This window comes from Mustelus asterias, chromosome 12, assembly GCF_964213995.1.
Source record: "Mustelus asterias chromosome 12, sMusAst1.hap1.1, whole genome shotgun sequence".
Classification (NCBI taxonomy): Eukaryota; Metazoa; Chordata; class Chondrichthyes; order Carcharhiniformes; family Triakidae; genus Mustelus; species Mustelus asterias.
The window spans coordinates 86,104,566-86,131,854 of NC_135812.1; the positions used below are offsets into that span (position 1 = coordinate 86,104,566).

The following is a 27,289-nucleotide window of genomic DNA, read 5'->3' on the forward strand; positions in this document are numbered from 1 at the left end:
AACTGGTTAGCTTAATATCAGTGATGGAAAAGAAAATTGAGTCGAAGGAGTGATAGAGGAACATCCAGCAGCAGAAAAATATAAGAGTGAAATTTAATAAGGGAAGGTCATGCTTGATCAATTTGATTGAATTCTTTGTAGAAGTGCAGAAGGAGTAAGGGAGTCGTGTAATACACTTGGGGGGGGGGGGGGGGGGGGGGGGGGGGGAGGAAGAGAGAGACGGTGGACCATGCAAAGGTCCGTTGGCCTCGGGTGGGATTTTCCAGTTTTGGGACGAGTGCGGCCAAAAAATTCCACCCTTTATTCTACTTCAGCTATATTATATATGTTATGTGGGAAAAAATTCTAATGAACCTAAATGAATTTGAGCCTTGTAAACAATCAGTATAGGAAAAAAATCTATTTGTAATATTCAGTAAAGTTCATCTGGATTCCCATGCATCATAAACAGCTCAACACCAATCAGGTAGTAAATAGTACACTACAGCAAAATACTGGAGTTGCTGGAAATCTAAAATTAAAAACAGAAAATAGACTGATGAGCAAACAATAGTGTCTGATGCAGCCACTCTTTTAAGAGGCCTTTGACAAGGTCCCTCATGGGAGGTTAGTTAGGAAGGTTCAGTCGCTAGATATACATGGGGAGGTAGTAAATTGGATAAGACACTGGCTCAATGGAAGAAGCCAGAGAGTGGTTGTGGAGGATTGCTTCTCTGAGTGGAGGCCTGTGACTAGTGGTGTGCCGCAGGGATCGGTGTTGGGTCCATTGTTGTTTGTCATCTATATCAATGATCTGGATGATAATGTGGTAAATTGGATCAGCAAGTTTGCTGATGATACAAAGATTGGAGGTGTAGTGGACAGTGAGGAAGGTTTTCAAAGCTTGCAGAGGGATTTGGACCAACTAGAAAAATGGGCTCAAAAATGGCAAATGGAATTTAACGCAGACAAGTGTGAGATATTGCACTTTGGAAGGACAAACCAAAGAAGAACGTACTCGGTAAATGGTAGGACTCTGAAGAGTGCAGTTGAACAGAGGGATCTGGGAATACAGGTACAGAATTCCCTAAAAGTGACGTCACAGGTGGATAGGGTCGTAAAGAGTGCCTTTGGTACATTGGTCTTTATAAATCGGAGTATCGAGTATAAAAGTTGGAGTGTTATGGTAAGGTTATATAAGGCATTGGTGAGGCCGAATTTGGAGTATTGTGTACAGTTTTGGTCACCTAGTTACAGGAAGGATGTAAATAAGATTGAAAGAGTGCAGAGAAGGTTCACAAGGATGTTGCCGGGACTTGAGAAGCTGAGTTACAGAGAGAGATTGAATAGGTTGGGACTTTATTCCCTGGAGCGTAGAAGATTGAGGGGAGATTTGATAGAGGTGTATAAGATTTTGATGGGTATAGATAGAGTGAATGCAAGCAGGCTTTTTCCGCTGAGGCTAGGGGAGAAAAAAACCAGAGGGCATGGGTTAAGGGTGAAAGGAGAAAAGTTTAAAGGGAATATTAGGGGGGGCTTCTTCACGCAGAGAGTGGTGGGAGTGTGGAATGAGCTGCCGGATAAAGTGGTAAATGCGGGGTCACTTTTAACATTTAAGAAAAACTTGGACGGGTTCATGGACGAGAGGGGTGTGGAGGGATATGGTCCAAGTGCAGGTCAGTGGGACTAGGCATAAAATGGTTCGGCACAGACAAGAAGGGCCAAAAGGCCTGTTTCTGAGCTGTAATTTTCTATGGTTCTAAAAAACTCGTGTCATTAAAGCCCTAAGACTCATCTCGGCAAAGGTTCCTGCTCCTGCTGCCATTCTTCTGCCTCATGGCCTCCTTTGTCTTTGTTTATATCTTTTCCAATAAGGTTTCCACACCCCATCACAGCACTGAAACTGCTGAACACAAAGTCACAAATGACATCCTAGGTGACCCTGGTGATTTTTTCCTCCTTGCTCTTAACTTCTCTGGGACCGTTCACATGAGCAACCACGTCATCCCCACTCCAAGGCCTCTCTTTCACTGTCTAGCACCATGTGACCTCTCTTGGTTTCACTCCTTTACAATTCATGACAACAGCATCTCCTGCAATGATTTTCCTTCCCTCACCATTACCTCTGGAGTCCCTTAAGGATCTATCTTTGGTCTAGTCCTCTTCCCTAACTACATGTTTTCCTTGATAACACCATCTGAAAAAATGGGGCCAGCTTCCACATCTATGCTGACCAAACCCAGATTTACAAAGACACCCATGTCAGACTCCTAGTCATAGACTACAGCTCAGCCTTCAACACCATTATTCCTACGAGACTCATCTCCAAACTTCGTGGCTTGGGGCTTGGCTCTTCCATCTGCAACTGGATTCTAAACTTCCTAACCCACAGACTGCAGTCAGTAAGGATAGGCAACAACACCTCCCCCACGATCATCCTCAACACCAGTGCTCCGCAAGGCTGTGTCCTCGGCCCCTTACTATAGCCCTTGTACACCTTTGACTGTATGGCCAAATTCCTCTCCAACTCGATTTTCAAGTTTGCTGATGATACCACCGTCGTGGGTTGGATCTCAAACAATGACTAGACCGAGTACAGGAATGAGATAGAGAATCTGGTGAACTGCTGTGATGACGATAATCTCTCCCTCAATGTCAACAAAACGAAGGAGGTAGTCATCGACTGCAGGGAGTGGAGGGCATGCCTGTCTACCAATGGGGATGAAGTAGAAATGGTCAAGAGTTTCATGTTTTTAGGTATCCAGATCACCCACAACCTGTCCTGGTCCCTCCATGCAGATACTATAGTTAAGAAAGCCCACCAACGCCTCTACTTTCTCAGGAGACTAAGGAAATTTAGCATGTCTACTACAACTCTCACCAAGGGTGCACAGATGCACCATAGAAAGCATTCTTTCCAGTTGTATCACAGCTTGGTATGGCTCCCGCTCTGTCCAAGACTGCAAGAAACTACAAAACGTCGTGAATGAAGCCCAGTCCATCACTGAAACCAGCCTCCCATCCATTGACACTGTCTACACTTCCCACTGCCTTGGAAAAGTAGCCAGCATAAGGACCCCATGCACCCCGGACACACTCTCTTCCACTTTCTTCCGTCGGGAAAAAGTTACAAAAGTCTGAGATCACGTACCAACCGGCTCAAGAACAACTCCTTCCCTGTTGCCATCAGACTTCTGAATGGACCTTGCTTTAGGTTGATCTTTCTCTACACCCAGCTATGACTGTAACACTACATTCTGCACTCTCTCCTTTCCTTCCCTATGTACGCTATGCTTTGTCTGTGTAGCGCGCAAGAAACATACTTTTCACTGAATACTAATACATGTGACAATAATAAATCACAGCAAATAAATCAAATCAAATCAAACCTCTTTGACACCTCTTTCAACCCTTCACTGCCCTTAGTCTGGCTGCTTCTCTGATATCCAGAATTGGATGCACTGCATTTTTTTTCAGTTAAGCTTCGAGAAGACCAAAGGCACCATCTTCAGCCCCACCACAAATTCCATACCCATGCCACTGGTTGAGAGTTTTAGCAACAAATATTTTGTTTGAGAAATTTAAGGAATGGAGGAAAGGTATCAGTGCAAAGTGGTTTTGAAAAGTAGCTACAAGAAGCAGGAAAGAAGGAGGTAAAGGACCAGCCATCAAACCAAGGGGCAGAAGCACATGAAATAATTTTGAAAGAGTGATAGGTGCAGACTGGTACAGTTGACTGCAATAAACTGCTCAGAGAAAGTTGGGTTAGACCATTGAGGGATTGGAAAATGAGGATGAACCCACATGAAACCATTCCAGTGAGTATAAAGGAACCATTGGAGCTTGGCAAAGACAGGAGTGGGAACGTGGAACCTTGTGTAATATTATTTAGGCCACAGAATTTTGAATGATCTAGAGTTTGCGTGGGGGACAGAAGGAAAGAAAAGGATCCACATGGAATCAAGACACACACAACACTTGAGAGGAAAAAATGTGTAAGGTTATGGGGTAAACGTAGAAGAGGAGAACCAACTGGAGAGCTTTTTCAAAATGCTGACACAGGTACAGTGGCCAAAATGAGCTCCTGCTGAATGGTATGTGAAACGTAGAGTAACAGAATCAAAGATCAAACATAATTCCTCTTCCCAAATCTGACGCAGCAACATTTTAGGATGCACTCAATGGAAAACAGTCAGACAGTCAGTTTTCAATTTTGGCAAATTAGGCAAGTCTAAATGGAATAAGACATTTGTGAAAACTAATACAGGGACATTTTCAGAACTGAAGGATGACATCAGATGAAAAAAGCTTCCTTTTGCATTCATTAAAAGCAGCATTTATCAAAACAAATGAAGACCTAGTGATTTTCCAGTTAACGGAAGGAATTAATGAGTAACCCATATACAGCATGCGATAACTATGAGCCCCATATCCTACAATGATAATTATATTACCATCCAAATGTACAAAAAAAACTTAAGATACCCAGTTGTATGCCTTTCTGGCAACAATTCCTTGTTACATTGAATTATTGTTTATCATAAAAGGAAAGCAGATTTCTGTACTAAATATCTTGATTCAGTTTCATGAATCATACCTTCATTAATCTGACCGTGAAAGACAAAACGCTTACAGAATATTGTGACATTTCAAAGTGGTCTAAAAAACACTTATCACATGACTTATAGTGTTGAAATTAAGGCTGTGCAGTGAACAAAATGCATGTATTCCAGTCCTGGCTTTATTTTTACATTTCTTCACTGACCAAAATATTTGGAGCATGACTTACTATGGAGATCCCAAACAAGAACAGCAATGGAAAGATGATCAATATGCTGCTTCTTGGAAACAGGGATGTCTGTGTAGCAATAACTGCCATCAGCAAAGATAGAACGAAGATTAAAACCATGTACAGTAAGCCCCAAGAAAGCCTGAAAATGAAAGGATTAAACCATAATTAACAACGTTTGAACCAACAAACACCTCTCACATTTCAAGAAATCTAAAGAAGTCCAAAGATGTGCGGGTTAGGTTGATTGGCCAGGTTAAAAATTGCCCCCGAGATTCGTAGGTTAGCGGGATTAGCGGGTAAATATGTGGGGGTAGGGCCTGGGTGGGATTGTGGTCGGTGCAGACTCGATGGGCCGAGTGGCCTCCTTCTGCGCTGTAGGGTTTCTATGATTTCTACGATTCTATGAAATCTACCTAAATGGGTGCTATGTTCTCAAGGAAGTATTATTACCGACATTTTAAAACAAAAAGAGGACTCCCTTTTGAGTTGTAGTACATTCTTATTTATAACAGAGTTTTTGTTGTCATTCAACCACAGCAACCCAAGTTTACCTGTTTACATTGTATGCACAAAGATAAGCTCTTTAACAAGAAAAAATGTGGTTAAATAATTGAGCCCCATTCATCACGTGATTAAAGATTTTTCCCAACATTGTAAGACGTATTTTCTTTCCAAAAACCTATCCTGAATTGTGTGTTCGGTCTAAACCAATCAACTTAGAAATATGCTTTTCTCAAAATACTTTGAAGTATTCAGTTGATGGCAAAGCTTTTCAGTGAATTTTGTTTTAGGGATCTTCATTTCTTCACTTTCTGCTGAAAACAAGATCATACTTGCTCATGAAAGTAAAGAGTCATATAATCATAGAATCCCTACAGTGCAGAAGGAGGCCATTCGGCCCATCAAATCTGCACCAACCCAGGCCCCATCTCCACAACCCCACACATTTACTCCACCAATCTCACTAACCTACATATCTCAGGACACTAAAGGGCAATTTAGCATGGCCAATGCACCTAACCTGCACATCTTTGGACTGTGGGAAGAAACCGGAGCACCCGGAGGATACCCACACAGACACAGAAGAATGTGCAAACTCCATACAGACAATTACCAAAGACTGGAATTGAACCTGGGTCCCTGGCGCTGTGAGACAGCAGTGCTGATCATTGTGCCACCCAGTCATATCGAGTTACAGTGAATTCAGTTATCACTGGCTTAGTTTTGGATTGCTGTAGCAAACGTTGGTGCTCACATGGGATGTTGAATAGTTTCTTTCTTTGGTTCAGTGATTTTCAGTTGGATAAAAATACTGTCAAGTGGAGCAATCTATAAGTTTCCTTCTCATTGACTGGTAAGTACAGAAAGGCAAATTAATATAACTTTTTTTAGTTATTAGACTAACTTATTTTTGCAATGTAGATGCTCTATCACAATCCTCAAAACTTCTAATTACCAAATTTACAAGAAACCATTCTCCAGTAGGGATTGACCATTATTTAAGTGCAAATATTACAACAACTTTAGGGAAGGGTGTACATGTGCTTAAACTTGGAATTCAAAAGTCGTTAGAGATGCACTTTTCTGGTGTTGTTTCATAAGAATGGTAATGCACGTCTGCCTCACAATTGAAATGCACTGAATCTTATGAAGATGCTGTATTTGCACGGTAGCTATGAACTAAATATGCAAAACTATAGAAAGTTAATTAAGCACTGTTCATTTGAGTCTACGTATTCTTTTAACAAGGTGCTATGTATTAATTGTCAGACCACCTCCCAGGCACTGAAAATTAACCATTTCAAGTCGGGAGTCTCATTCATTCAGATTTTAATTGTTGCTTTTAAAAATGTAAAATGTAAAATCATTTTTCAGGTTTTAATTTTGTCTCTTTTCACTATCTCCTAGTACAATATTTCTTTATTCCTCTTTGCACCTGACTTGGTATTGAGTTCATCCGATCTAATTTAAACTTCCTCCTTGTCTTTGTGTTGTCAATTTCACAGTCTTCAATCTGATTGGTTAAGGAGACAACACAGTTGTTTACTCGGGTCCCAGACCCCCAGGGCAGAATTTTTAGGCCTCATTCGAACGAGACCGGAAATTCCTGCCCAAGGTCAATGGAGATTTCCATTGTCGGACCCTCGCCCGCTCTGATTCCGTGGCGGGCGAGGCGCTGGAGTTCTGGCGCCAGTTTCCTTTGCCATCAACTGCTCGGACTTCCAGCAACTTGCCATGCAAAAATAACATGCTAAACATGCAAAAACTTAAGAGCTACTTTCCACGACCACTTCCATTGCCCAGCATTTGTGGTTTCACTACTGGTTTTAAAGTTACTTTAGACTACATTACCAAAAATAATCACGTGGAAGACCAATGTCTAAGTTTACATAACAACTGGTACACAAAGTAATGCAGTCTTTAGGCTCACCAGAAAGCAGAGTCATATAGTCCCATCACCTTCATCACATCTTTCACTTCCTTTTTCTCTGTTACAAGATTGATCAGCAGAAAATTGACAAAGGGCACAAAAGCAATAACAAAGTAGAGAGAAGTGACAAGATGTGAGAAGATGTCTGCGCCAACATGACTTGGTAAGCCCATCATCTGCACGTGTAGAGGCATGATATCCTTCCAGACAGAATAATTGGTTTGCGTCTGTAAATGAAAATGGAAGCTATTAAAAGTATTACACATTATATAGAAGGGAAATTTACCACAAAGTCTTTCACAAATCAATTTAGATAAACATATAACTTGGCAAATTACAAATAAGTGTTTTATATATATTTTCTCCACTGAGCTCAGAAAAGTATATAATAAATTTATACAATGGTCAAACCTTGACTGATCATTTAGTTCAGTTGCATCACTAATTTACAATGCTGAGGAACAGACTACATAACCTGTGAAAGACAGGCTGGAATTTTCCATCCATTCGTGCCCCTCCCTCACCCCACCCCTGCAAACGAGGACAGGTGCTCAGCCAAATCTCCGTTCACTGCAGCGGGACCAGAGAATCCTGCTGGCTTGAAAGGCTGGAAAATTCCAGCCTGAGAGTTAATGTGTGAAATGCAATTTGTATTGCTTCACCTGTCTTTATTAATAAAAGGCAAAATAATGTTAATGTCCTCACTGACACAAAGTTGTGCTATATTTTCATTCTGATTTTAAAAATAGTTTTGGAACTGGGTGTATAATTTATTATGCTGTGTGGTTAATATTGTACACTAAGCCAAGACGCATTAGAGCTTTTTTTTTTAAAATGAAAAGTGAGTTTTATTCTGACAGCCTTTTTGAAATAAAATCGTGAATTCTCAGTGCAAGAATATTGGCAAAAATAAAGAGTTACAAAGAACTACGAGGAGACTTGCCATCTTATTCAGACAAAAGCTTTTCACCCACTCAAAACCTGTAACTTCTAGCAGTAAGAAGTTAACAGTTTAAATAAGAATAATTATCAATATGACTTGTGAAATCCTTGCGACCAAATTGATTGGTCTGAGCTAATTGCTCCCATTACAAAATATGTTTGTGACTGTGACAATGGGAAACTATTCTTCCTCATCCTTCTCAACTTGTCTGCAGCCTTTGACATGGGTATCACACCATCTCCCTCTCCATTGTTATTGAATTGGGAGGGATTGCACTCATCTTTGTTCCAATTTTATCTATCCAGGCAATGTCAGAGAATTACTTGCAATGGCTTACCTTCCCACTCCTACTTCGTCACCACTAGTACCTGCCAAAGATCTTTCCTCGGTCCCATCTAATTTCTCATCTATATAATGGTTCTTAGTGATATCATCTGAAAGCAGTGTTAATTCCCAGCTCTCTGCTGACAGCATCCCAACCACATTGCTCGACCATTCTGGTTTCTTAATTGTCACACTGCTTGTCCAACATCAAAGTGTTGGGTCAGCAGAAATGTCCCCCAGCTAAATATTGTGAAAAACAAAGCCACTGTCTTCAGCTCTGCCACGAATTCCAGGCTCCCACTGCTGACTCCGTCCCTCTCCCTAGCAGCTGTCTGCTGCGCAACCAGACAATTTGCAACTTTGGTGTCATATTTGACCCCAAATGGACTTCCACCCTCATATCCATGCTATCACTACGGCCACCTATTTCCTTCTGTAACAGGGCCAACTCTATTAATGTCTGGCAGCCCTACAAACCCGAGATATTTGTGATCTATTCTCTGTATCCTCCAAATTCTAGCCTGTGTACCCCTGGAAAATCATCTAAGAATTTCACACCATTAATATTGCGAAAAGGCACTTGATGTTTCACAGGAGCATTATTGAACAACATTTGACATGGAGCCACATAGTAGATTCAAAATATTAAGGTAGATGACGAATTCTAGCCTATTGATTTTAATTGTTGCACCATTGTTAGCCATGCCTTCAACCTCAAAAGTCCTAAGCTCTGTAATTCCCTCCCTAAACCTTTCTGCCTATTTATCTCTTTTTCCTCCTTTATGATGTTCCATAAAACCTACTTCTTTGATCAAGCTTTTGGTCATCTACCTTAATATTTTGAATCTACAATGTGGCTCCATGTCAAATGTTGTTCAATAATGCTCCTGTGAAGCACCTAGGGGCCTTTTCACTATGTTAATCGTGTGAAATTCTTAGATAATTTTCCAGTAGTACACACAAATTTAAAAATTAAAAGCAAACAAGAAGTACATTTCTGTTTCACTGATTTATTTTTAAAATACACTAATTTGTGTTAAGATTCTTTTTTAATACATCATAAACAAACCTTGTTTTAAGGTTCCATATTTATGGTCACACGTATTATAGAATCAATGGATCGAGTTTCAGGCTTACAGATGATAGTACCCTCCATGAAATCTTTGGCACATTACTTAAAGCAGCAACCATCACATATTTTATCCAAGTGTAATATAAGCATTTTACTTTCACTGCTGTGAAAAATCAACATGGGACTAAGAATAGAACATTTCTCTCACTAAGATAAAAATAAATTCCCAAGCCAATAGCTTCCTGAAGATCTGTCAATGCTAAAATATTCTTCCTATGCATTACCTATGTAAAACATTTGACACAACTTATCTACTTTAGACTAACCTTGATGATGGCAATATCAATATATTTCTGTATTGTTGCAAATCCTGACAATAGGTACATAGCACCAGGACAGTCTGTCAGTTGACTTAAGGAGGCAGAATCCAAACGACAACTTGCTGGGATAAAACATTGGAAGAAGATAATTTTAGGTGGCAAATTATCACAATAATATTTTCATTCATCAAAATTACATAAAGCATTTTTTCAGTATCACTTTTTTAATATGTGTACCATCACTAGCAGTTTTCAATGAGTGCACATTTGATGTCCAAACATACAGACTTAGCTTTAAATTAGAATTCATAAGTCATTAAAAGTAAAATAGAATTGAAGAATTTACAAATCAAAAGTTATTACTTAACACATTAAGATGTGTATTTTTAAGCAAACTTGTAAATAAGCTGGGAAATCTAAAATGTTTAGATTAAAGTCAGTTAAACTAGATGACTGGAAATAAAAAGAACCACAAGTAACAAACTCATGCATAACTTAATCAAGGACTACCAGTTTAAGTTGCAACTATGAACAAAGCCATCTCATTTTAATAGCAGGCATATTTTTCCAATTTTGAATGACAAAATTTTAAGGCATCACAAATTCTGCTCAAGAAGTTTCATGGAAACTGAACATTTTGCCAAAAAAAGTAGCATTAGTTTTATCCTCCAATCTGATCACCTATTTGTCAATTATTAAGTTTTTATTTACTGTGATAGTAATATTGAAGGGAAGTACATGTTTAGTAATTAGTTTTAATTTATTTATATGCAATTGTAAAGGAATCAAAGCGTATTAATCAATTAACTCAATATCATGTCTTAATTAATTGTAGTCAATGTAAGGTGCCACTATCACAAAAAACACACACTTTGTGAGCCTTTGTCTTTGATTGCATTCCTTCACAACAAGTGAAATGTGCCATACTGCTTTGGATCAAAGTAAGGTTATGTTTTAAGGCTTTACTATAAGACAAATGTTGGCTGAAACCCACTGCTAAATTTTATCAGGGCCAGGGGAAAAACTCAAGGGTCCTGGTGCTTCTCCTGTTCTTGGCCCCTTTTCTTACCCATCTCCCCTTTTAACCCTCTCTCTCATAGCCTTCTGGTGCTAGAATTGGAAACCAGAGTCACAGTGGGGCCGTGTTTTAATATAGGATTCGCAAAACTTCTTGGCTTTTGTACTCTATTCATAAAGCCCACCGAAAGCTTAGGTTTCAGTCGAATACACTTTACAAACACTGCTTTGTCAGACAATTACACACAATTTGGTCATTCATATTATGCAACCAGCTCCACTTCTTTGAACTTAGCCCTGTGCAATATCCAGACAGCAACGGCCAATGGACTGGTACCTCAAGCACCGTAAACAACAATCCAAGTACAAATGTGAAGATCTTGAACTAACAGTGACATATTCTATTGGTGCACGACTCCTGGTCTCAGTTCAAAGTATAAAAATGGCAAAACCTTACAGCAAATTAGCACCAAACAATTCACCTGCAACAATGTGTTATTTCTATCCACACAATTGGGCTTTGTTAACAGAAAGATTTTTCCTTTGCATTGAGGAGTAAATATTTTTTCATTTTAAATTGAAACTAACCACATTTACAAATGCCCAGCATGGAACATAGAACAGGAACTGCAGATGCTGGAAATCTAAAATGTAAACAGAAAATGCTAGAAATACTCAGCAGGCCAGACAACATCTGTGGAGAGAGAAACAGTCAACACTGCTGGTTGCACAATCTGCAATAGTTCTGTTTCTCTCTCTGCACAGACGCTAGCAGGCATGCTGAGCATTTCCAACATTTCCCATTTCTATTGAAGCAAAAAATATCCCCTTTTGTCGGCCATCCAAAAAGCAATTAGAGTTCTTGCGAGCTTCTCATTCCCCTTCAGCAAGGAATCTAGTCGACACTGCCTGAGATCTGGGTCGACAAAGCATTAGAGATGAACTTCAAAAAATAGGTTATGGCAAGAAGAAAACATAAATAGTAATACCAAATCAATAAATCAGTAATTTTTAAAAAAAAGATAATTAATAAAAATGACCATTATGTGCCAAACGGCTTTGTGGAGAAATCCACAGAGTTTCGGTGCCATCTGTCACTTGGTTTTAGAGTTGGGTGTATCTGACCACATTTAGTCCATTGGTTTACTGGGGTTTTGTATTCACTACGAACATTACAGCACAAGATTTACTTTGTGACCTGTGTTATCAACACAAATGCACACATTTTAAGAATAAGTGGGAGTGAAGAAGTATTGTGTTACAGTCAAACTTTTCAGGGGCGATTCTGCCAGAGCAGCGCAGTGGACTGGGAAACATAACTGGAGGCCGATTAGTGGGCTCCCCACTGGGCGCCACAGCTTCTGCTCCGGCCGCTGTATTTTCAGCGTCATCAGCTCCGCACTGGAAATTGGTGCAGAGCTGATGTAAATATTTAAATCCCGATTTAAATCTGATTAGCGGGCCCAGGACTGCAGTCTCTGAGCCTGCTAGCCTCCCCTTCCCCACCGGGAGTGGTTCATTCCAGTGGGGATTACAACAGCTCCCCACTAATGGGGAGTTGGCAGCCTGATCCCGCTGGAGTGAAGGGAGGCCATGGTGGCCCCCCCAGGAGTCGGGGGTAAAGTGGGGGGGGGGGGACCTCTGGGCATTGCCAGACTGGCAACGTCAGGCTGGCCCCCTGGCACTGCCCAAGGGACAAAGTGGCAATGCCCAGGGTGCACCTTGGCACTGCCCACCAGGCATCGGGTAGTGCCAAGGGGGGTTCCTGCTGTCCCTTGGGATCAGTGACAGAGGAATTGTGGTCAGCGATCCAGGGTGGGCCTGCCCGAGGAGGGGAGGTGGTCATCGCAGGGCTGGCCAGTTGGGAGACCGGCGGTGTGGGTCATAGCGCAGTGGCCCGCTCAGCACTATGCTGCTGGCCTCTCCAGCGGGAATAGGCCCTGCCCCCAGATTTTTATCGCGATTCACGTTAGGGCTCACTGTGATGAACAGAGTGTGGGAGATTCATTTTGAAAATCCCGCTAAAAAACCAGTGGGATTTATTCCAGTTTTTCCCAAATTCGGAAGAGGGCATTTGTGTATGTGTCCCCGCATCAAGCGGCGTGTGAGTGTGTGTCTGACTAACTCCCAGTCTCAGGGTTCTCTCACACATGCGTACGTGGAGCTTGCATGACAAAGCCCAAACTTTGTGATTTTCTCTTCCTAACGCTGCTTCCTCATCCTCCATAATATACTGGTAAACCCATGTCCACTTTCTATTACTTCAAAATCCTTATATTAGAGGGTGTTCATATGTTCCCCCTCTCGCTTCCTCTCTTTCGTGTGCTTCCCTAGGCTAATTTCTTGCAGCTCATTCTCCTTCTGGGCCATCCTGCTGCGCGTGTTGGGGCCATTGGCCGGTTTTTTCTACATGTGGATAGACCCTCCACATCTTCTGCTCTGGTGAAACTTCATTTGGCCAGTAATAATTGCTTCAGAGATAACCTTTCAAAGGGACAGCAGCTCAAACTGCCTCTTAAATGTACAAGCTATGTCGCAAAAAGATAATGGGGAAAATAAAAGTCTCTGAGAGACATCTGACGATAAGTTAAGCACTAAATGTAGCATGGACATTGTCTAGACTTGTTAAAAGAGCATGTACAGAATCACAACAAGATTCCTTTCAAGGAATTAGTAGCATTTACTCATAGGCAGGTCCTGACTAAGCTCAGGGGAGCAGATAAAGCCTTCAACCTCACCACATAAGTAGCCTCATTTTGCATTCAGCATAATAATGATACCATCAAAACCAAGTCAGAGAAGTTACAGCAACAGCAGGTGCAGTTAGATGTTTTACATAACCAGTGGGCAGCGTCCACAGTTTTCCTGCAACCACAGGCATTTAAAGTTCTGATGAAGGGTCATCTGGACCCGAAACATTGGCTCTTTTCTCTCTCCACAGATGCTGTCAGTCCTGCTGAGATTTTCCAGCATTTTCTGTTTTGTTTCAGATTCCAGCATCCTCAGTATTTTGCCTTTATACTTGCATTAAAAGTTATGATGGCTGGCACAGCATAAACTGGAGTCATCTGAGGACACATTGCTACTCGGACACAAGAAAATATGCAAGTAAAGCAGAAGTTAGATGAATGCAGAACACTCGAAGAGGAATTAGTAATTCTGTGCAGGGAAGCTGACCATGGTTCCAGTCATGAAAAAATTAAGCAACTCAGCATAATATTGGGAAAACAGCAAGCTGTGGTAGCTGCCATTAACCATGAGTGATTATAATGCTGAGATCCAAGCTTGGGATGGACTGATAGAACGGTACCACAATGAAGCACTCCTAAAAGTCCCGACCTCTATGAGAGCATAGACCCCATTGATTAGAGAGGGAGTGAGGGGAATTACTATTACAAATACAACAGAAATGCATGCTCTCTTAATTATTCAGGATTAAAAGCCCTCATTTCTCAATTGGGCCTTAATAATCCAACCGACTGCCCACTTCAAACCAAGCAAGTATTATTTTCCTGAAGAAATGTCACTTACATCAAGTTATCAAAAGAATTGTTTTTTTCAGCCTGTGCCTTGTCGATTAAAAGTAATTTACCTCTCTTCTCGTTTAGTATTGGAATGTACTGCAAAGAATGAATAAGTGGAGTGTAGGGAATGCTCGGAATAGATCAGTTGGACTTATCTGCACGTTAGATGACTGTAAACAGCAGCTGGGGGAGAATCCCTTAGCCTATGCTGAGCAGCTGTATGCGATTTATAAGCTGACCCAGAGATCACCAAAGGAACATTCCTGTGTAGTGATGGATAAGGAAACATTTGGAGATATTTATTTAAGAGGTTTGGCATCTTCCATAGGAAAATGTTAGGATATACTCTTAATAAAAAGTGATTGGGAGGAGATTTTGAACATGCATCGGATGCCTTTCATTTCAGAAAGGGCTGAAAACAAACCGAGAAAGATAGCCAGCGAGAAAGTGTCCAATATCTACGGACAATGATTGCCTCATTAATGCCACATGGAGTTTTACCGACAGGAGCCTTTATGACAAACGTCCCTATATGGTCCCTGAGGAAGCTGGATGCTTCCTGCCAACTGACTATTAATTACAGGGTCTGTAACAAGGTAAAATCTAAACAGAGTCCCAGTGTCAGTCAGGCCCCTTCCTTATTGTCAGCTGTTCTACCCATACCACTATCTTTTCCACACTTGACATAGCCATTGGTTTTTGGAGCATTCCAGTAGCAAAAGAAGACTAGTATATATTCTCCTTTACATTTGAAGGTCAAGGATACACTTGGACTTTTTGTCAAAGCCAAAAGAGAAAATGCTGGAAAATCTTTGACAAAGGGTCATCTAGACTCGAAACGTCAGGTCTTTTCTCTCCTTACAGATGCCGCCAGACCTGCTGAGATTTTCCAGCATTTTCTCTTTTGGTTTCAGATTCCAGCATCCGTAGCAATTTGTTTTTTTTACACTTGGACTTGCCTCTTGCAAGGGTTTCATAACACTCGCTCTATATTCCATCAACATATGGAACTAGCGGTTAAAGCTTTCTCAAAGCCAGAAACAATGTTGCAGCACGTAGATTGGCTACCTCAACAGTGGAAGAACATATCAGCCTCTTAAGCAAAATGTTGGTCTTACTAAAGAGGGGAGGACTGAAAGTATCTGAAAAGGGCTCAGTTGGTACAGGAGGAAGTTACATTTTTAGATGTTGAGATTTCAGCCACGAGGCTCAGACCTGATCAGCAGGAAGTAGCCACTGTACAGGTGCTTCCCCTCCTAGTATCTAAAACAGCAATATGATCCTTTTTAGGTTTGGGTGATTTCACAGATATGGGTAAATCTTTGTATGAATAGTTAAAACAGGGACAGAGAGAGAGCATCCAACCTGCCTGGAGAGAAGAACAGACACAAGCGGTGGAAAACCTGGGGAAAAAAATTATGCAGGCTTCAGCATTGATGTCACTGAACTTGGAACAGCTTGGTTCCACTTAAAAGGTAGGCGTTAGGAAATCCATTGATCTGTGTGACCATGTGTCCTTGTGGGGATTGTAACATTAAATGGTACAGCATTGATTGATTCCTGTCTAGTAACAAGGGTGGGACCCACGAATAAGCCACCCAAGTCAGTTCAATGGTCAGTCAATTTTTCATCAGTCAGTTACAGGTGAAGAAGATGATTAGCTCTATGTAGCTAAAGTGCTGCTGTTAGCCTTGGGGGTCATTAGCTAACTCTATGCAACGGGGGCACAGACAGTGCCCTAGCAGCCATTTACTCATTCTGTGTTGCTGAAAGAGTTCAGCTCAGAAGAAGCTTTGGTACCCATTAATAGCTTAGTGCAGCCAAAAGTTGAGGGGCTCAAGAAATTCTATGTGAACGGGTGTGTTCAGAAGCAGGGAGAGGAGGCTTCAGGCAGCAGAGGTGTTGTGGTAAGCAGTCACCGGGTAGTCAGAGCTCAGCAAAAGAGCTGAACAGCAAACAATTGAAGGGAGCAGTGATTAAAGCAGTCTGAATCGCAGTGGTTCTGAGGGAGTTGCGAAGCTAAATCTTCGAAGGTACAGAATTGGAATCCCCTGTGAAGAGTTTTAAGGAGATTGTATAACTCACAGTGAATGCTGACGTCTGTATGGATTCCTGAGAAATCTATGGACTCTATCTTGGTTGCATCCGTTATTTATTCTGCAAGGTGCTGGGTTTAACCACAATTTGTCTGTTAATTCATGTGTTAATTCTGAATTGATGTTAATTCTGAATGTTAAAGGTATGTATGAATTGTGGCTCCCCCAAGCCCTGGGATCTGGCCAAGGATTGTAACAGTTGGCTTCACTGCATCAAGTCTAACAGCCGTTTAAGCGGACCATGGGAAAATTCCCCAAGGCCGATTGCATTCACCTCATGGCTCCTGCAGGGGGCAGAGAATACCTATTCAGCTGGTGAACAACATCTCCTATGTCCCTTTTGGGCAGTTAGACATTTTACTTATAAAACAGGCATGCAGAAGCTTATGCCTCACTCCCCGCACACATCGCTTAATCTCTTGATGAGGCCTGGAGAGAGAGAAAATTAGGAAATGGACACTCGAGCTGCTACAACATGATTTAGATGTTACTCCCAGATGAACAACATTCCTAACTCCGATGTTAGCTTATGAGGGGAAAACTCCTCAGTGTCTACTACCATCTTTAGAAATTGAACTGAGTCCGACAAAACAGATTCCCATCCCAGAAGGCCAAGATATTCATGTTGATAGACCACCGTACCATTTCGATGGAGCACCAAAAACAAAATGGGCAGCAGTGGATGTGACAAATCTTGATCAGTCTATGGGATTTCAAATTCTCATCTACACGTCACAACAAGATGAACTAATTGTGGTTATCCTTGCTGGCCAATATATGTCATCAGATCTAAGGAACATCTGGTCTGATAGCAGATGTATTTGTAATCTGTGCTACTATCATATCACAAGCAGGGCCCGGGAGAGGGGCCGCACACCATGGCCCGAGCTCAGTATTTCAAGCAATTTCTCATCATCCGCGTTGAGCAGCCAGAACTGCAGACCTGAAAGACTGGCTTTAAAAAAATGGATCTGTCAGGCTGTTCCAATAATGTTTCAGTCAGTCTGTTAGTGTCAGGTCAGCTTCACTACTTGCTGCTGCTTCTGACTGTCGGACAGCTCCAATTCAGATTTATTTTTAAAGTCCGCCCAAAAACAACAAACCTGCCTGGAGGTGAGAAGCAACAGCCGCAACTGAGAGTGTTGCTGCTTCACAGATAATCCCTGTAATTTTAGAACCAAAAGGCTGGAGGGAGGTTGGAGGGATGTTAGAGGGGAGTTGGGGGAGCTTAGAGGGAGTGTTGTGGGGGGAGGGGAGAGATTAGTTACAGATTGAATTGTTTTTTGTAAATGTAGTGATTTCTTTGTAGCCACTTTCCTAACATTAATTGCTCTGTGGTTAATTTATCCTTAGAGAACCAGCATTGGGTCTCCAAGTTTACAATTGCTACGGTCACTCTGCGTACTGCATGCAGATGCAATGAAAGAAAGATAAAACCTACATTTATACAGCACCTTCTATGATGTCCCAAATCACTTTACAGCCAATTAAGTAAATTTGAGTTGTAGTCACTAGTATAATGCAGTCAATGTTATCAAATAGCTCAGCAGACTGGTGGAACCGAATGGCCTACTCCTATTTCTAATATGTCATTCTGGGATGGATGAACTGGGCTAGATGGCTTTTATTATCCAACAATTATCTTGTGAACAGAGGGTAGAATCATATCTGGAGCTTTGTTTATTTTGTTGCTAATGAAAGTTTAGTGTGAGATGGATTAGAGGGGTGAGATTGGCAGGGCACGAGTGCCTAATAGGCTCAGAGAGAATCAGTAACCTGTTTTAAACACTGTGCACGATTCTCAATAAATGCTTTCCATTGACTTCAATCTTGTCCTTTTGTTAACTTATCCTTTATCCCACCCCGTCTTGGTGCTTTTTATGAGCTTTTTGAGATATTGAAATATTGAGAGATTGTGTTGCATAGTATATATTGAAAAAATGTTGTAGTTCTTAAATAAACTTTGTTTGATAAAAACTTCCTAGTGGGTCACTTGAATCTTACGTGGAATGAAACACCTTATGCTCACCCTTGCCAAATTCAAATGTAAAAACTTAGGGTCTAGGCTATCTTCATAAAACACCTTGGAGTTTCTGGCCTGGGTCTTAACAAGAGCAACTCAATTTAACCGCTTCCCTAGATGGTGTTAGCCACAGTTGTTTGCCAGGATCCAACTGAACAAGAAGAAAGTGAATCCTTCAGAATATTACCTTCTTCAACAATAACTTGCATTTATATGGATTTATAGCTTTTGTCCAGCTTTTAATGTAGAAAGCAGAGTCAGGTAAAAACTGATACTGATGTGAGGGACTAAGACCTCACACTATATTTTTTAATAAATTGGCTATTTCTAAAATAAAAAAAACATAGCTGATCAAAATTGTTGAAACTGCGTCTGTCAACCCAGAACAAAAGCCACTTTGCAATTTCAGAAATCTTATACCTTGTTACCTCTGAGAAGCTACTCACCTGGAGGCTGCACAGCCCAATTGCAAAGAGAGCTGCATCTATATATGTCATCAGCTGCATTCAGCTGCCTTTTGTATTTGAAAATCCAAGCTGTCTAATAAAACAATTGCCTCTCAAACATTCCTTTTAACCCATAATGGCCAAGACATTATCAGCCAGGAACACAAAGCCAATTTCCAAACACTGGATAAACACTCTTTGTTGTCAACATCATGGAGAGGTAAAGTCACATGACCTAGGCCTCTGGTTTGTTGAACAAGTAGAAACATCAAAAATATGAGCAGGAGTAGGTCATTCGGCCTGCTTCTCCATTCAATATGATCATGCTTGATTATCAATCTCAATGCCATTTTCCCGTGCTCTCCCCATTACCCTGTGACACCTTCACAGTCTAGAAATTTATCTATATCCTTCTTAAATATATTCAGTGACTTGACCTTCAAAGCCTTCGGTGGTAGAGAATTCCACAGATTCACCACCCTCTGAGTGAATAAGTTTCTCCTCATCTCAGTCCAAATTGCCTACCCCAAATCCTGAGCCTGTGACTCAGGCTCCCAGCTAGGGGAAACATCATCCCTGCATCCAGTCTATCCAGATGTGTCAGAATTTTTTACATTTCAATAAGATCCCCTCTCATTCCTCTAAATTCCAGTGAATACAGGCCTAGTCAACCCAATCCTGCCATCCCATGAATCACTCTGTGAACCTTCGCTGCAATCCCTCCATGGCAAGTATATCCTTTCTGAGATAAGGAGACCAAAACTGGACACAATACACCAGGTATGGTCTCACTAAAACCCTGTACAGTTGCAGTGTGACATCCTCGCTCCTGCACTCAAGTCCTTTACAACGAAGATCAACATACCATTTGCCTTTGTGACTACTTGCTGTACCTGCTTTCAGTGACTGGTGTACACGGACAATCTATCATCATTTAAACAATACTCTGCCATTCTGTTTTTCCTGCCAAAGTGGAGGATCTTACAGGAAGAAAGGTAGAGAGACAGAAAGAACATCAAAATACTTACTACTTATAGATAATTGAGCTAATAAATAAGTTTAAATTAATGTGAAACCATCCTAACCTAGAAGTCTGTGATTTCAGTTTCATAAAACTTTAAGCCCTGTTACCTTTCTCATCAATAAAGTCAATCCTTTCTGTCGTACGTGGAACTTTATTGTAGGGATAGCGAAGTTGATATGAGAAAGAATTGATGAACGAAACTCCCACTAATGGCTTAGAGGCCTGTGAACAGCAAGCTTGTTCCATTGCTTGTTCATCGCTGAATCCTTGCAGTACCATTTCTGTAATGAGAAGTTTTTTAAATCTGTCTCTAATATCATGATGATTTAACAGTAAACACTCAGTTCTGCAACACTTTTCAATATGGCTTTCTCATTAAAGAATCATCCAATAACAAAGCTACATGGAATAACTCTTCTTGACTAGTGGATTTTCTTTCTTTCAAATACTAAACCACTACAATCTCACAGCTCTCGGTATGTTAAGTCAAGGCAGCAATATATGGGTTTTGCTGCAGTTTTCAAGAAACCAACTTGATTGTAATAGCATAGTTTAAACACAATCTAGGCATGCCCACTTTAACAAATGCTAAAATAAAGATCAAGTGAGCCACTTTAGGAATTAAGTTGTAAATTGTACTTTGGATACATTGGGAAGCCAATTTTCCCATTTGTTAATCCTTACAGTAATACTGATAACATAACTTGCTTTGACAATGCCGTTATCAGCAACAGACAAAGCAATCCATCTTGTGGCACTCAAAATTGGCCACCAAAAACATTAGGTTTAGTCAGTTGCTCTAATGACATAAACAGGTCAAATTTCAACGTTCCAGTAATCAAGTGACTGAAAGGCAGCCTTTGGAGCCATTTTTCAGATAATCACACTTATGCATTCCAGAATGTAGTGAGATACCGAAAGCATCTTTAATTATTGCAAAATAAAATATAAGCTGAAGTATAGAATATTTTTAAGGGGAAACATAGAAGTTAAAATAGCGCAAACATCAAAACAGGAGGGAAAAGAGAGTACGATGGTTTAATGCATTTACAATGCAGTTTTAAAATATTCAGGCATTTTAAGATATTTATTTAATATTCCAATAATAAACTCAACCTGAGCAACATTATTATACTGGCACATCTTTCAATATCACAGCATGAATTGCAGTATTTAATATTAAAGCTAAACCCAGGGAGCTCAGAAGTCTATGGGTTCTCTTCTCATTTACTTCGAATTCTATTAAGAGATTCAGACATCCCACCTCAGAAATAAATACTTTTAATTCAAAGCCAAAAATGTTAATTAATTATATGAATTAAATATATTATATTCATAGGAGTTTAGAAGAGTGAGGGGGATCTCATAGAAACTTATAAAATTCTAACAGGATTAGGTAGGGTAGATTCAGAAAGAATGTTCCCGATGGAGGGGGAGTCCAGAACTAAAGGTCATAGTTTCAGGTGAAGGGGTAAACCTTTTAGGACTGAGGCGAGGAGGAATTTCTTCACCCAGTGAGTGGTGAATCTGTGTAATTCACTACCAGAGAAAGTAGTTGAGACCAAAGCGTTGTGTGATTTCAAGATGGAATTGGATATTGCTGGATCCCTTTAGCCCCAAGCGCTATACGAGGGGAAGGCGGGATCAGGGTATTGAATGTGATGATCAGCGGTGATCAAACTGAATGGTGGAACAGGCTCGAAGGGCTGAATGGCCTACACCTGCTTCTATTTTTGACGCATGTTTCTATGTATGTTTGATGAGAAGGTTTTTATTTCCACAAGTATCCAATATCTTTGTGTTGTTTGCTCACTACAAATACAAAAATGCCCCAGTAGATATAAATTTTAAGTGATCCTTATTTCAATGCATGCTATGCAGTTTAGTTGTCAAGGAGAATACAGAGTGACCAGAATTTTCCAGCCTTTCAAACCCATCGATGTGAGCAAAGATTTCAATGGCTCGCCAGGCCTGCTGTGGGAGCTGGAAAATTCCAGCCAGTGCCTGCAGTCCAATCTAAAAACAGTGCTATAATAATAAGCCCCTTCTCAAGAGACCTGAAATCATTGCTGTGTCTCTGCAGCAGAGATCAATAAGACTAAACCTACCACAACATCAAAGATAAAACCAGCTCTCATTAAACACTTTTGTATGTGGGGTAACTGTAGGTTCTCATTCTACAATGGTAGTTTTGGTATAGTTTCTCACCGGTGAATATGACTCATCTGACATAATTTTGTCTCTATGTGTTTAATACATGTAGCACAATGTGCCTCTTATCGGGGTATATTTAATGCTCACCAAGTAGTTTCCCTACTTCCTCCATGATTTCCTTGGTGTGATTGTTCACTGGTGTGTATCCGAGTCTGTAGTTAGGTGGGATAAAATCAACCAGCTCCTCTGGCTCACTGGTGAGCGTCTTCGAGTACAATTGTGGAGGTACAAGAACACTTAAACAAACCAGGGCAAAGACTAAAAAGAGTGGTAATAGTAATTCCTGCAAAAGAATTTTTTAAAAATTACTTCCATATTTGCAGGCAAACATTAAAGAGAAGTATTCATATTCCAAACAGTATGGTTCAGGCACCAACAAACCAAAAGTGAGGACAGAAAGGGTCAATTTTAACTCCCAGTAACCTTTGGAGCGTACAGAAAGTGCAAAAATGTACTCACATGGGGTCTAGATTTTAGGCCCAGGGAAATTTTAACTCCGAAACCTCACTTTCACACCAGAGTCAGTTACTTGTCCAAAAGCATTTGGGTGGCTGGAAACGACTAGTTGGCAAAGGAATGCTTGTGAGCAGCAGAGTGGCAGGGACTTTGGGAGAATTGTGCTGGAGTTAGAGGACACGAAGAATCTGGGGCAGAGGAGGCTGTGATTTTCCTCAAGGGGCCCATTCCTGCCCCTGACAGCCTTCTTTCACAAAGGAAAGGTTTTCCTTATATTTTAGGGCTTCCATCTCCTCCTGCAAGCTTCGGCCCCACCTTCGCATGGCAGCAAAGTCATGGCACCTTCCCCACTCAGGCCTCGGTTAAAATCCAATTAGTGATCTGTTTGCATCAATATATGAGCCTCCCATCTGTTTACCTGGTATCCCCTCAACCACCAGATTGCAGAGAGCAGTTAAAATAGTGGCCAACAGCATTCCAGTAGGAATGAAAAGAGGCACGGCTGAGAATTTAATTTTGAAGTTCCCACTTTTGCATTGATCCAAATTTTAACATATAGCCTAGGAAAATAAAATCTTCAACCATTCTCAGCAGCTGCCTAAATATAATGTAGCATTTGAAAGAAAATGTAAAGCAGCTTCAAAAATAGTTCCATTTTCAACTGAACTCTGATGTAGCTGGATTACGTGGAACTCTCGGGAAATCACCGCTCCATCTTACTGAAAATAGGAAACAGCTAATGCCACCTACTGTGAATGAAAAGATTTTTTTACTAATGTTCAAAAGCTTCCTACAGGAAGCTACTCTTAATACCAGTCTGCCGACCCACTGTTAATAAAGATGTTCTGGCTTTCTTTTGCATTCCACCTTGTTTTTGCATATTCCTTAAATGCAAACATATGCGGCAATACTCCCTTTTAGTTTATGTGAACTATTCTGGTACTTAAACATGCACCTTTATTCTTAAGAGTACAAATAGAAAAGCAAAACAGATAACTTAATAAAAGAAAGGATATATCTGTCAAGTAACCAGAGAGTACGACAATGAAAATGGCCCAAATTAGCATGCTGCAAAAGGCCACAAGTTGGGACACTGACGTGCAGAGGGCATTATTGGGACAAATAGGATGCTCACAAATGATACATGATATTTAGTGCACTTTAGCACAAATAGCTTTTAAAAAGATTTAAATCATTTGAAACTTACATTTTGACCCATTCATTTCCTAGGCATTAGTTTGAGAACTAAAATTAAACCAAATTAGAATTTGCAAGTGCAACAGTTTGGGTCTGGAAAGAATAAAATTGCATATTGAGGTATAATATAACTGAATTCACAGGCTTTAAAAGACAGCACATGTTCACACAGCAGACCCAGGTACAAAAACCACCTGCGCTCTGGATTTCCCCAATTTTCCTGCAACAAATACCAAGAAAAACTTTTACAAGAATTTTCTGTCAAATTCTGCTTGATAACATTACTGTGAAGCGGCTTGAGATGCTATACATATGGCACCCCTACTTTAGGGGTGTCATATATAAAGGCAAGTTATTGTTGAAGGAGGAAATGTGAGAGATCTGTTTTTTTTCTATAAATGCAAGCTTTACTTCTTTTGTATTTAAGTGACACGTGATCATACACTCAAGCACCCGAAACACTTTACAAGAAAGACTTTTTTGAAGACGCTACTGCATTATGCAACTGCGGTACCCAATTAGTTTCATTTCTCAGGATGTGGTAGACATCGCATGGTGATATTTGCTGTCTCTCACCAGTTTCCCTTACCAGATTCAAACTGTTATACTGATAATCACAGACTTATTTTAATTTTAGCTCTAATGCCTGAAAAGAGAAAATCAGCCAAAATAACTGATAAATGCTTTAATTTGTAAAAGAAAGCTGTGGCTTGCCAGTTCACTTCAGAAGGCATTAAGAGTCAACCACTTAACAACGGCTTGCATTTTACATCATACTCTTAATGTGGAAAGACAGTTCACACAAGAATAATCAGACAGAAATGGATGTCAAGCCAAAGGAGGAAATATTAGGGTAACTAACAGACTGTTCAAAGACACAGCTTTTAAGGAGAGTCTAAATAGAGAAGTAAGCTGAGAGGTTTAAGGAGAAAATTCAAAAGTAAAGGGTCGAGATGTCAGGAATAGAAACAACCAATGCTGGGAGTCAGTGATGAACAAGTAGCCAGAGTCAGAGGAAAGCAGACTTTCAGTAGGTTGTAAAGCTGCAGGAGGTTAAAAAAAAAGTAAATGGACACATGAAGGATTAAACACATTGATTATAATTTTAAGTTTGAAATGCTAGAGAGCTGGAAACCACTAAGTACAGGGGATGGCAATAAGCTGGACAATGAAGGGCAGGAAGACAATGCAGGAGTTGAGTCTGGGAGTGGCATAGTTGAGGCATCCAGTCGCAGATGGGCTGAGGCAGGAGCAGAGGTAGCTGATGTGTCACAGAGGCAGTCTTTGTAATGGAGAGGACAAGTGGTCTAACGCTCAGCTTGAAGTCAACTACAACACCAACTTCACGAAAATGGACCTAGTAAAGTAGCGATGATGGTATAGTACTCAGAACACAGTGATAGGGAGTTCAAACTTCACCACAGAACCAATAGCTGCACAAATCAATAATGCTGTTGATTGGAATAACATCAGAAAAAAGTGAACATGAAAACTGTCATGTTTTTTGCTAAAGTGTAATTCTTCAGGAAAGGAAAGCTGCCATGTCACCCTACATTTCTAATCCACACTGTTGACATCTTTCAGACAGTGGGTCCTGTCCCACATATACATCAAAGCTACCCACTTCTACCTCTCCACCACCACTCTTCCACTGTGTCTATGCTGTCAGACCATATGGCAAATATCCAATCCTGGACAAGCCAGAATCGCCTCCTGCCAAATGTTGGAAAGACTGAAGCCATCATCTTTAATGTCTGTTACAAACTCTATAATTCATCATCGATTCACTTCCTCTCCTTAGCCATCATCTCATATTGAACCAGATCACTCACAAATATAGGAATATTTTACAAGTTTAATCAGCAGGGGAGCAGGCGGGTAAGTGGAACTGATTCACTTCAGATCAGCCATGATCTTATTGAATGGCGGGGCAGGCTCGAGGGGCTAGATGGCCTACTCCTGCTCCTATTTCTTATAAGCAAATTCAAAATGAATTACCTCAACATTTTGTAACAGGAATAAATTTAAATTAATTGGGGTTGACTAATAATTGTTACGATCCCAGTTGATGTTACTACTGGATAGTTGATGTTACTACTGGATGGGAAAGTCTCAGAATTGAACCCTGGCTCAAGAGATCATAACTTTTACTTCTTTTTAGAAAATGCAGATGAACAGAGAGAGCCACGGGACTGCCAATTAGCTTTTAACAACAAATAAAACATTTACTAAACAGTTTAACTATAATACAATACTCCTTCACTCCCACTTATCTTCACAAATGTATACAGATTTTAAGGACAACATAGGTTACAAAACATATCTTATACTAGAATGTTCTCAGTAAACACAGTCCATGTAACACAACAGGCTGTAATCAGACAACACCCTACTCTGAAACCAAATGGTAGATATCACCCAATCAAACTTCTATGGATTTCTCCTCAAATTCCCCCCAGATAATTGCCAAACAAGAGTTCCCAAACTCCACTCTCAAAAGACATGCTTTAAAATCTTCTCACAAACAATGCTTTCTGCAAGTTTCCAGCAAGGATCCACTTTCAGGGTTTCCAACTCCCCTTTTAATATTCCTTTGTTTTGAATAGCCATGTGCATTCATGCTTTTCACACTAGAGACGGGATTCTCTGAATTTGTTTAACCCCCACACTGCTGCCAACGAGAACGAAGTATTTGGTGCTGAGCCAAAGCTCCATTCACTACAACAGCATCAGAGAATCCCAGCCGCGGACGAGGTCAGTGGTTTGGGTGAACATCTCAGGGATCTAGTCACCAACTGTTTCACAATTGCTTCACAGGCTGCAGGAGGATATCACCAACATTACGACTATTTCAGGTCTCTGACTTCTCACTAGCCAACTTTACCAGGTCTGTACTTTTCAGTTCTTCCTTAACTTCAACAAGCAATACCACTTCCTCTTTTCTTTAACTTCAATTTCCTGGAATTTCTCTTTTCATTCCATGGTTTCCAGAACTTACACTCCTTTAGTTACTGGGACTTGCGTTCTTGCCCATTACTCCATTGTTTTGCTTCTGGCAAAGCTGAGAGAGTTGTTCTCTCTCTAGCTGTTAAACTCCTTCTGCTAAACTAAAAACACAGTAGCTGGAATTTTACTGCCCCCCCCCCCCCCCCCCCCCCCCCATGGGAATCGGAGTGGGCGAGGGTCAGAAAATGGGAAGGTCCATTGACCTCGGATGGAATTTTGCAGTTTTGGAACAAGCGAGGCCGTTAAATCCTGCCCAAAGCCTTTTTTCCTGAAGATGCCCCTGGTTGCTAAGCCACAGCTGATCTCTTTCTCCAAATTTTTGTTTATTGTTCACATCGTAAACTCACTAAGGACAATAGGAACAGAAGTTGAAATGAAACCAAAAGCTGGTTTCAGTTGGTTTCACCATGGGCAGCAAGGTGGCA

General features: G+C 40.7%; 1 protein-coding gene across 5 annotated transcripts in view; it reads right to left on the minus strand.

Moving 5' to 3' along the window:
- The window catches only part of abca5 (ATP-binding cassette, sub-family A (ABC1), member 5), a 113,690-nt gene that overhangs the window by 77,992 nt on the left and 8,409 nt on the right, over nt 1-27,289 (minus strand). For 4 of the 5 annotated variants that reach the window (XM_078225549.1, XM_078225550.1, XM_078225553.1 and 1 more), the window contains exons 2-6: nt 22,293-22,488; nt 20,099-20,272; nt 9,868-9,983; nt 7,203-7,429; nt 4,769-4,910 (exon numbers count right to left, since the gene is read on the minus strand). In XM_078225549.1, the coding sequence (XP_078081675.1) occupies nt 4,769-4,910; nt 7,203-7,429; nt 9,868-9,983; nt 20,099-20,272; nt 22,293-22,488 (855 nt within the window). The remainder of the gene's footprint in view (nt 1-4,768; nt 4,911-7,202; nt 7,430-9,867; nt 9,984-20,098; nt 20,273-22,292; nt 22,489-27,289) is intronic. The other variant, XM_078225551.1, reaches the window with a different exon arrangement.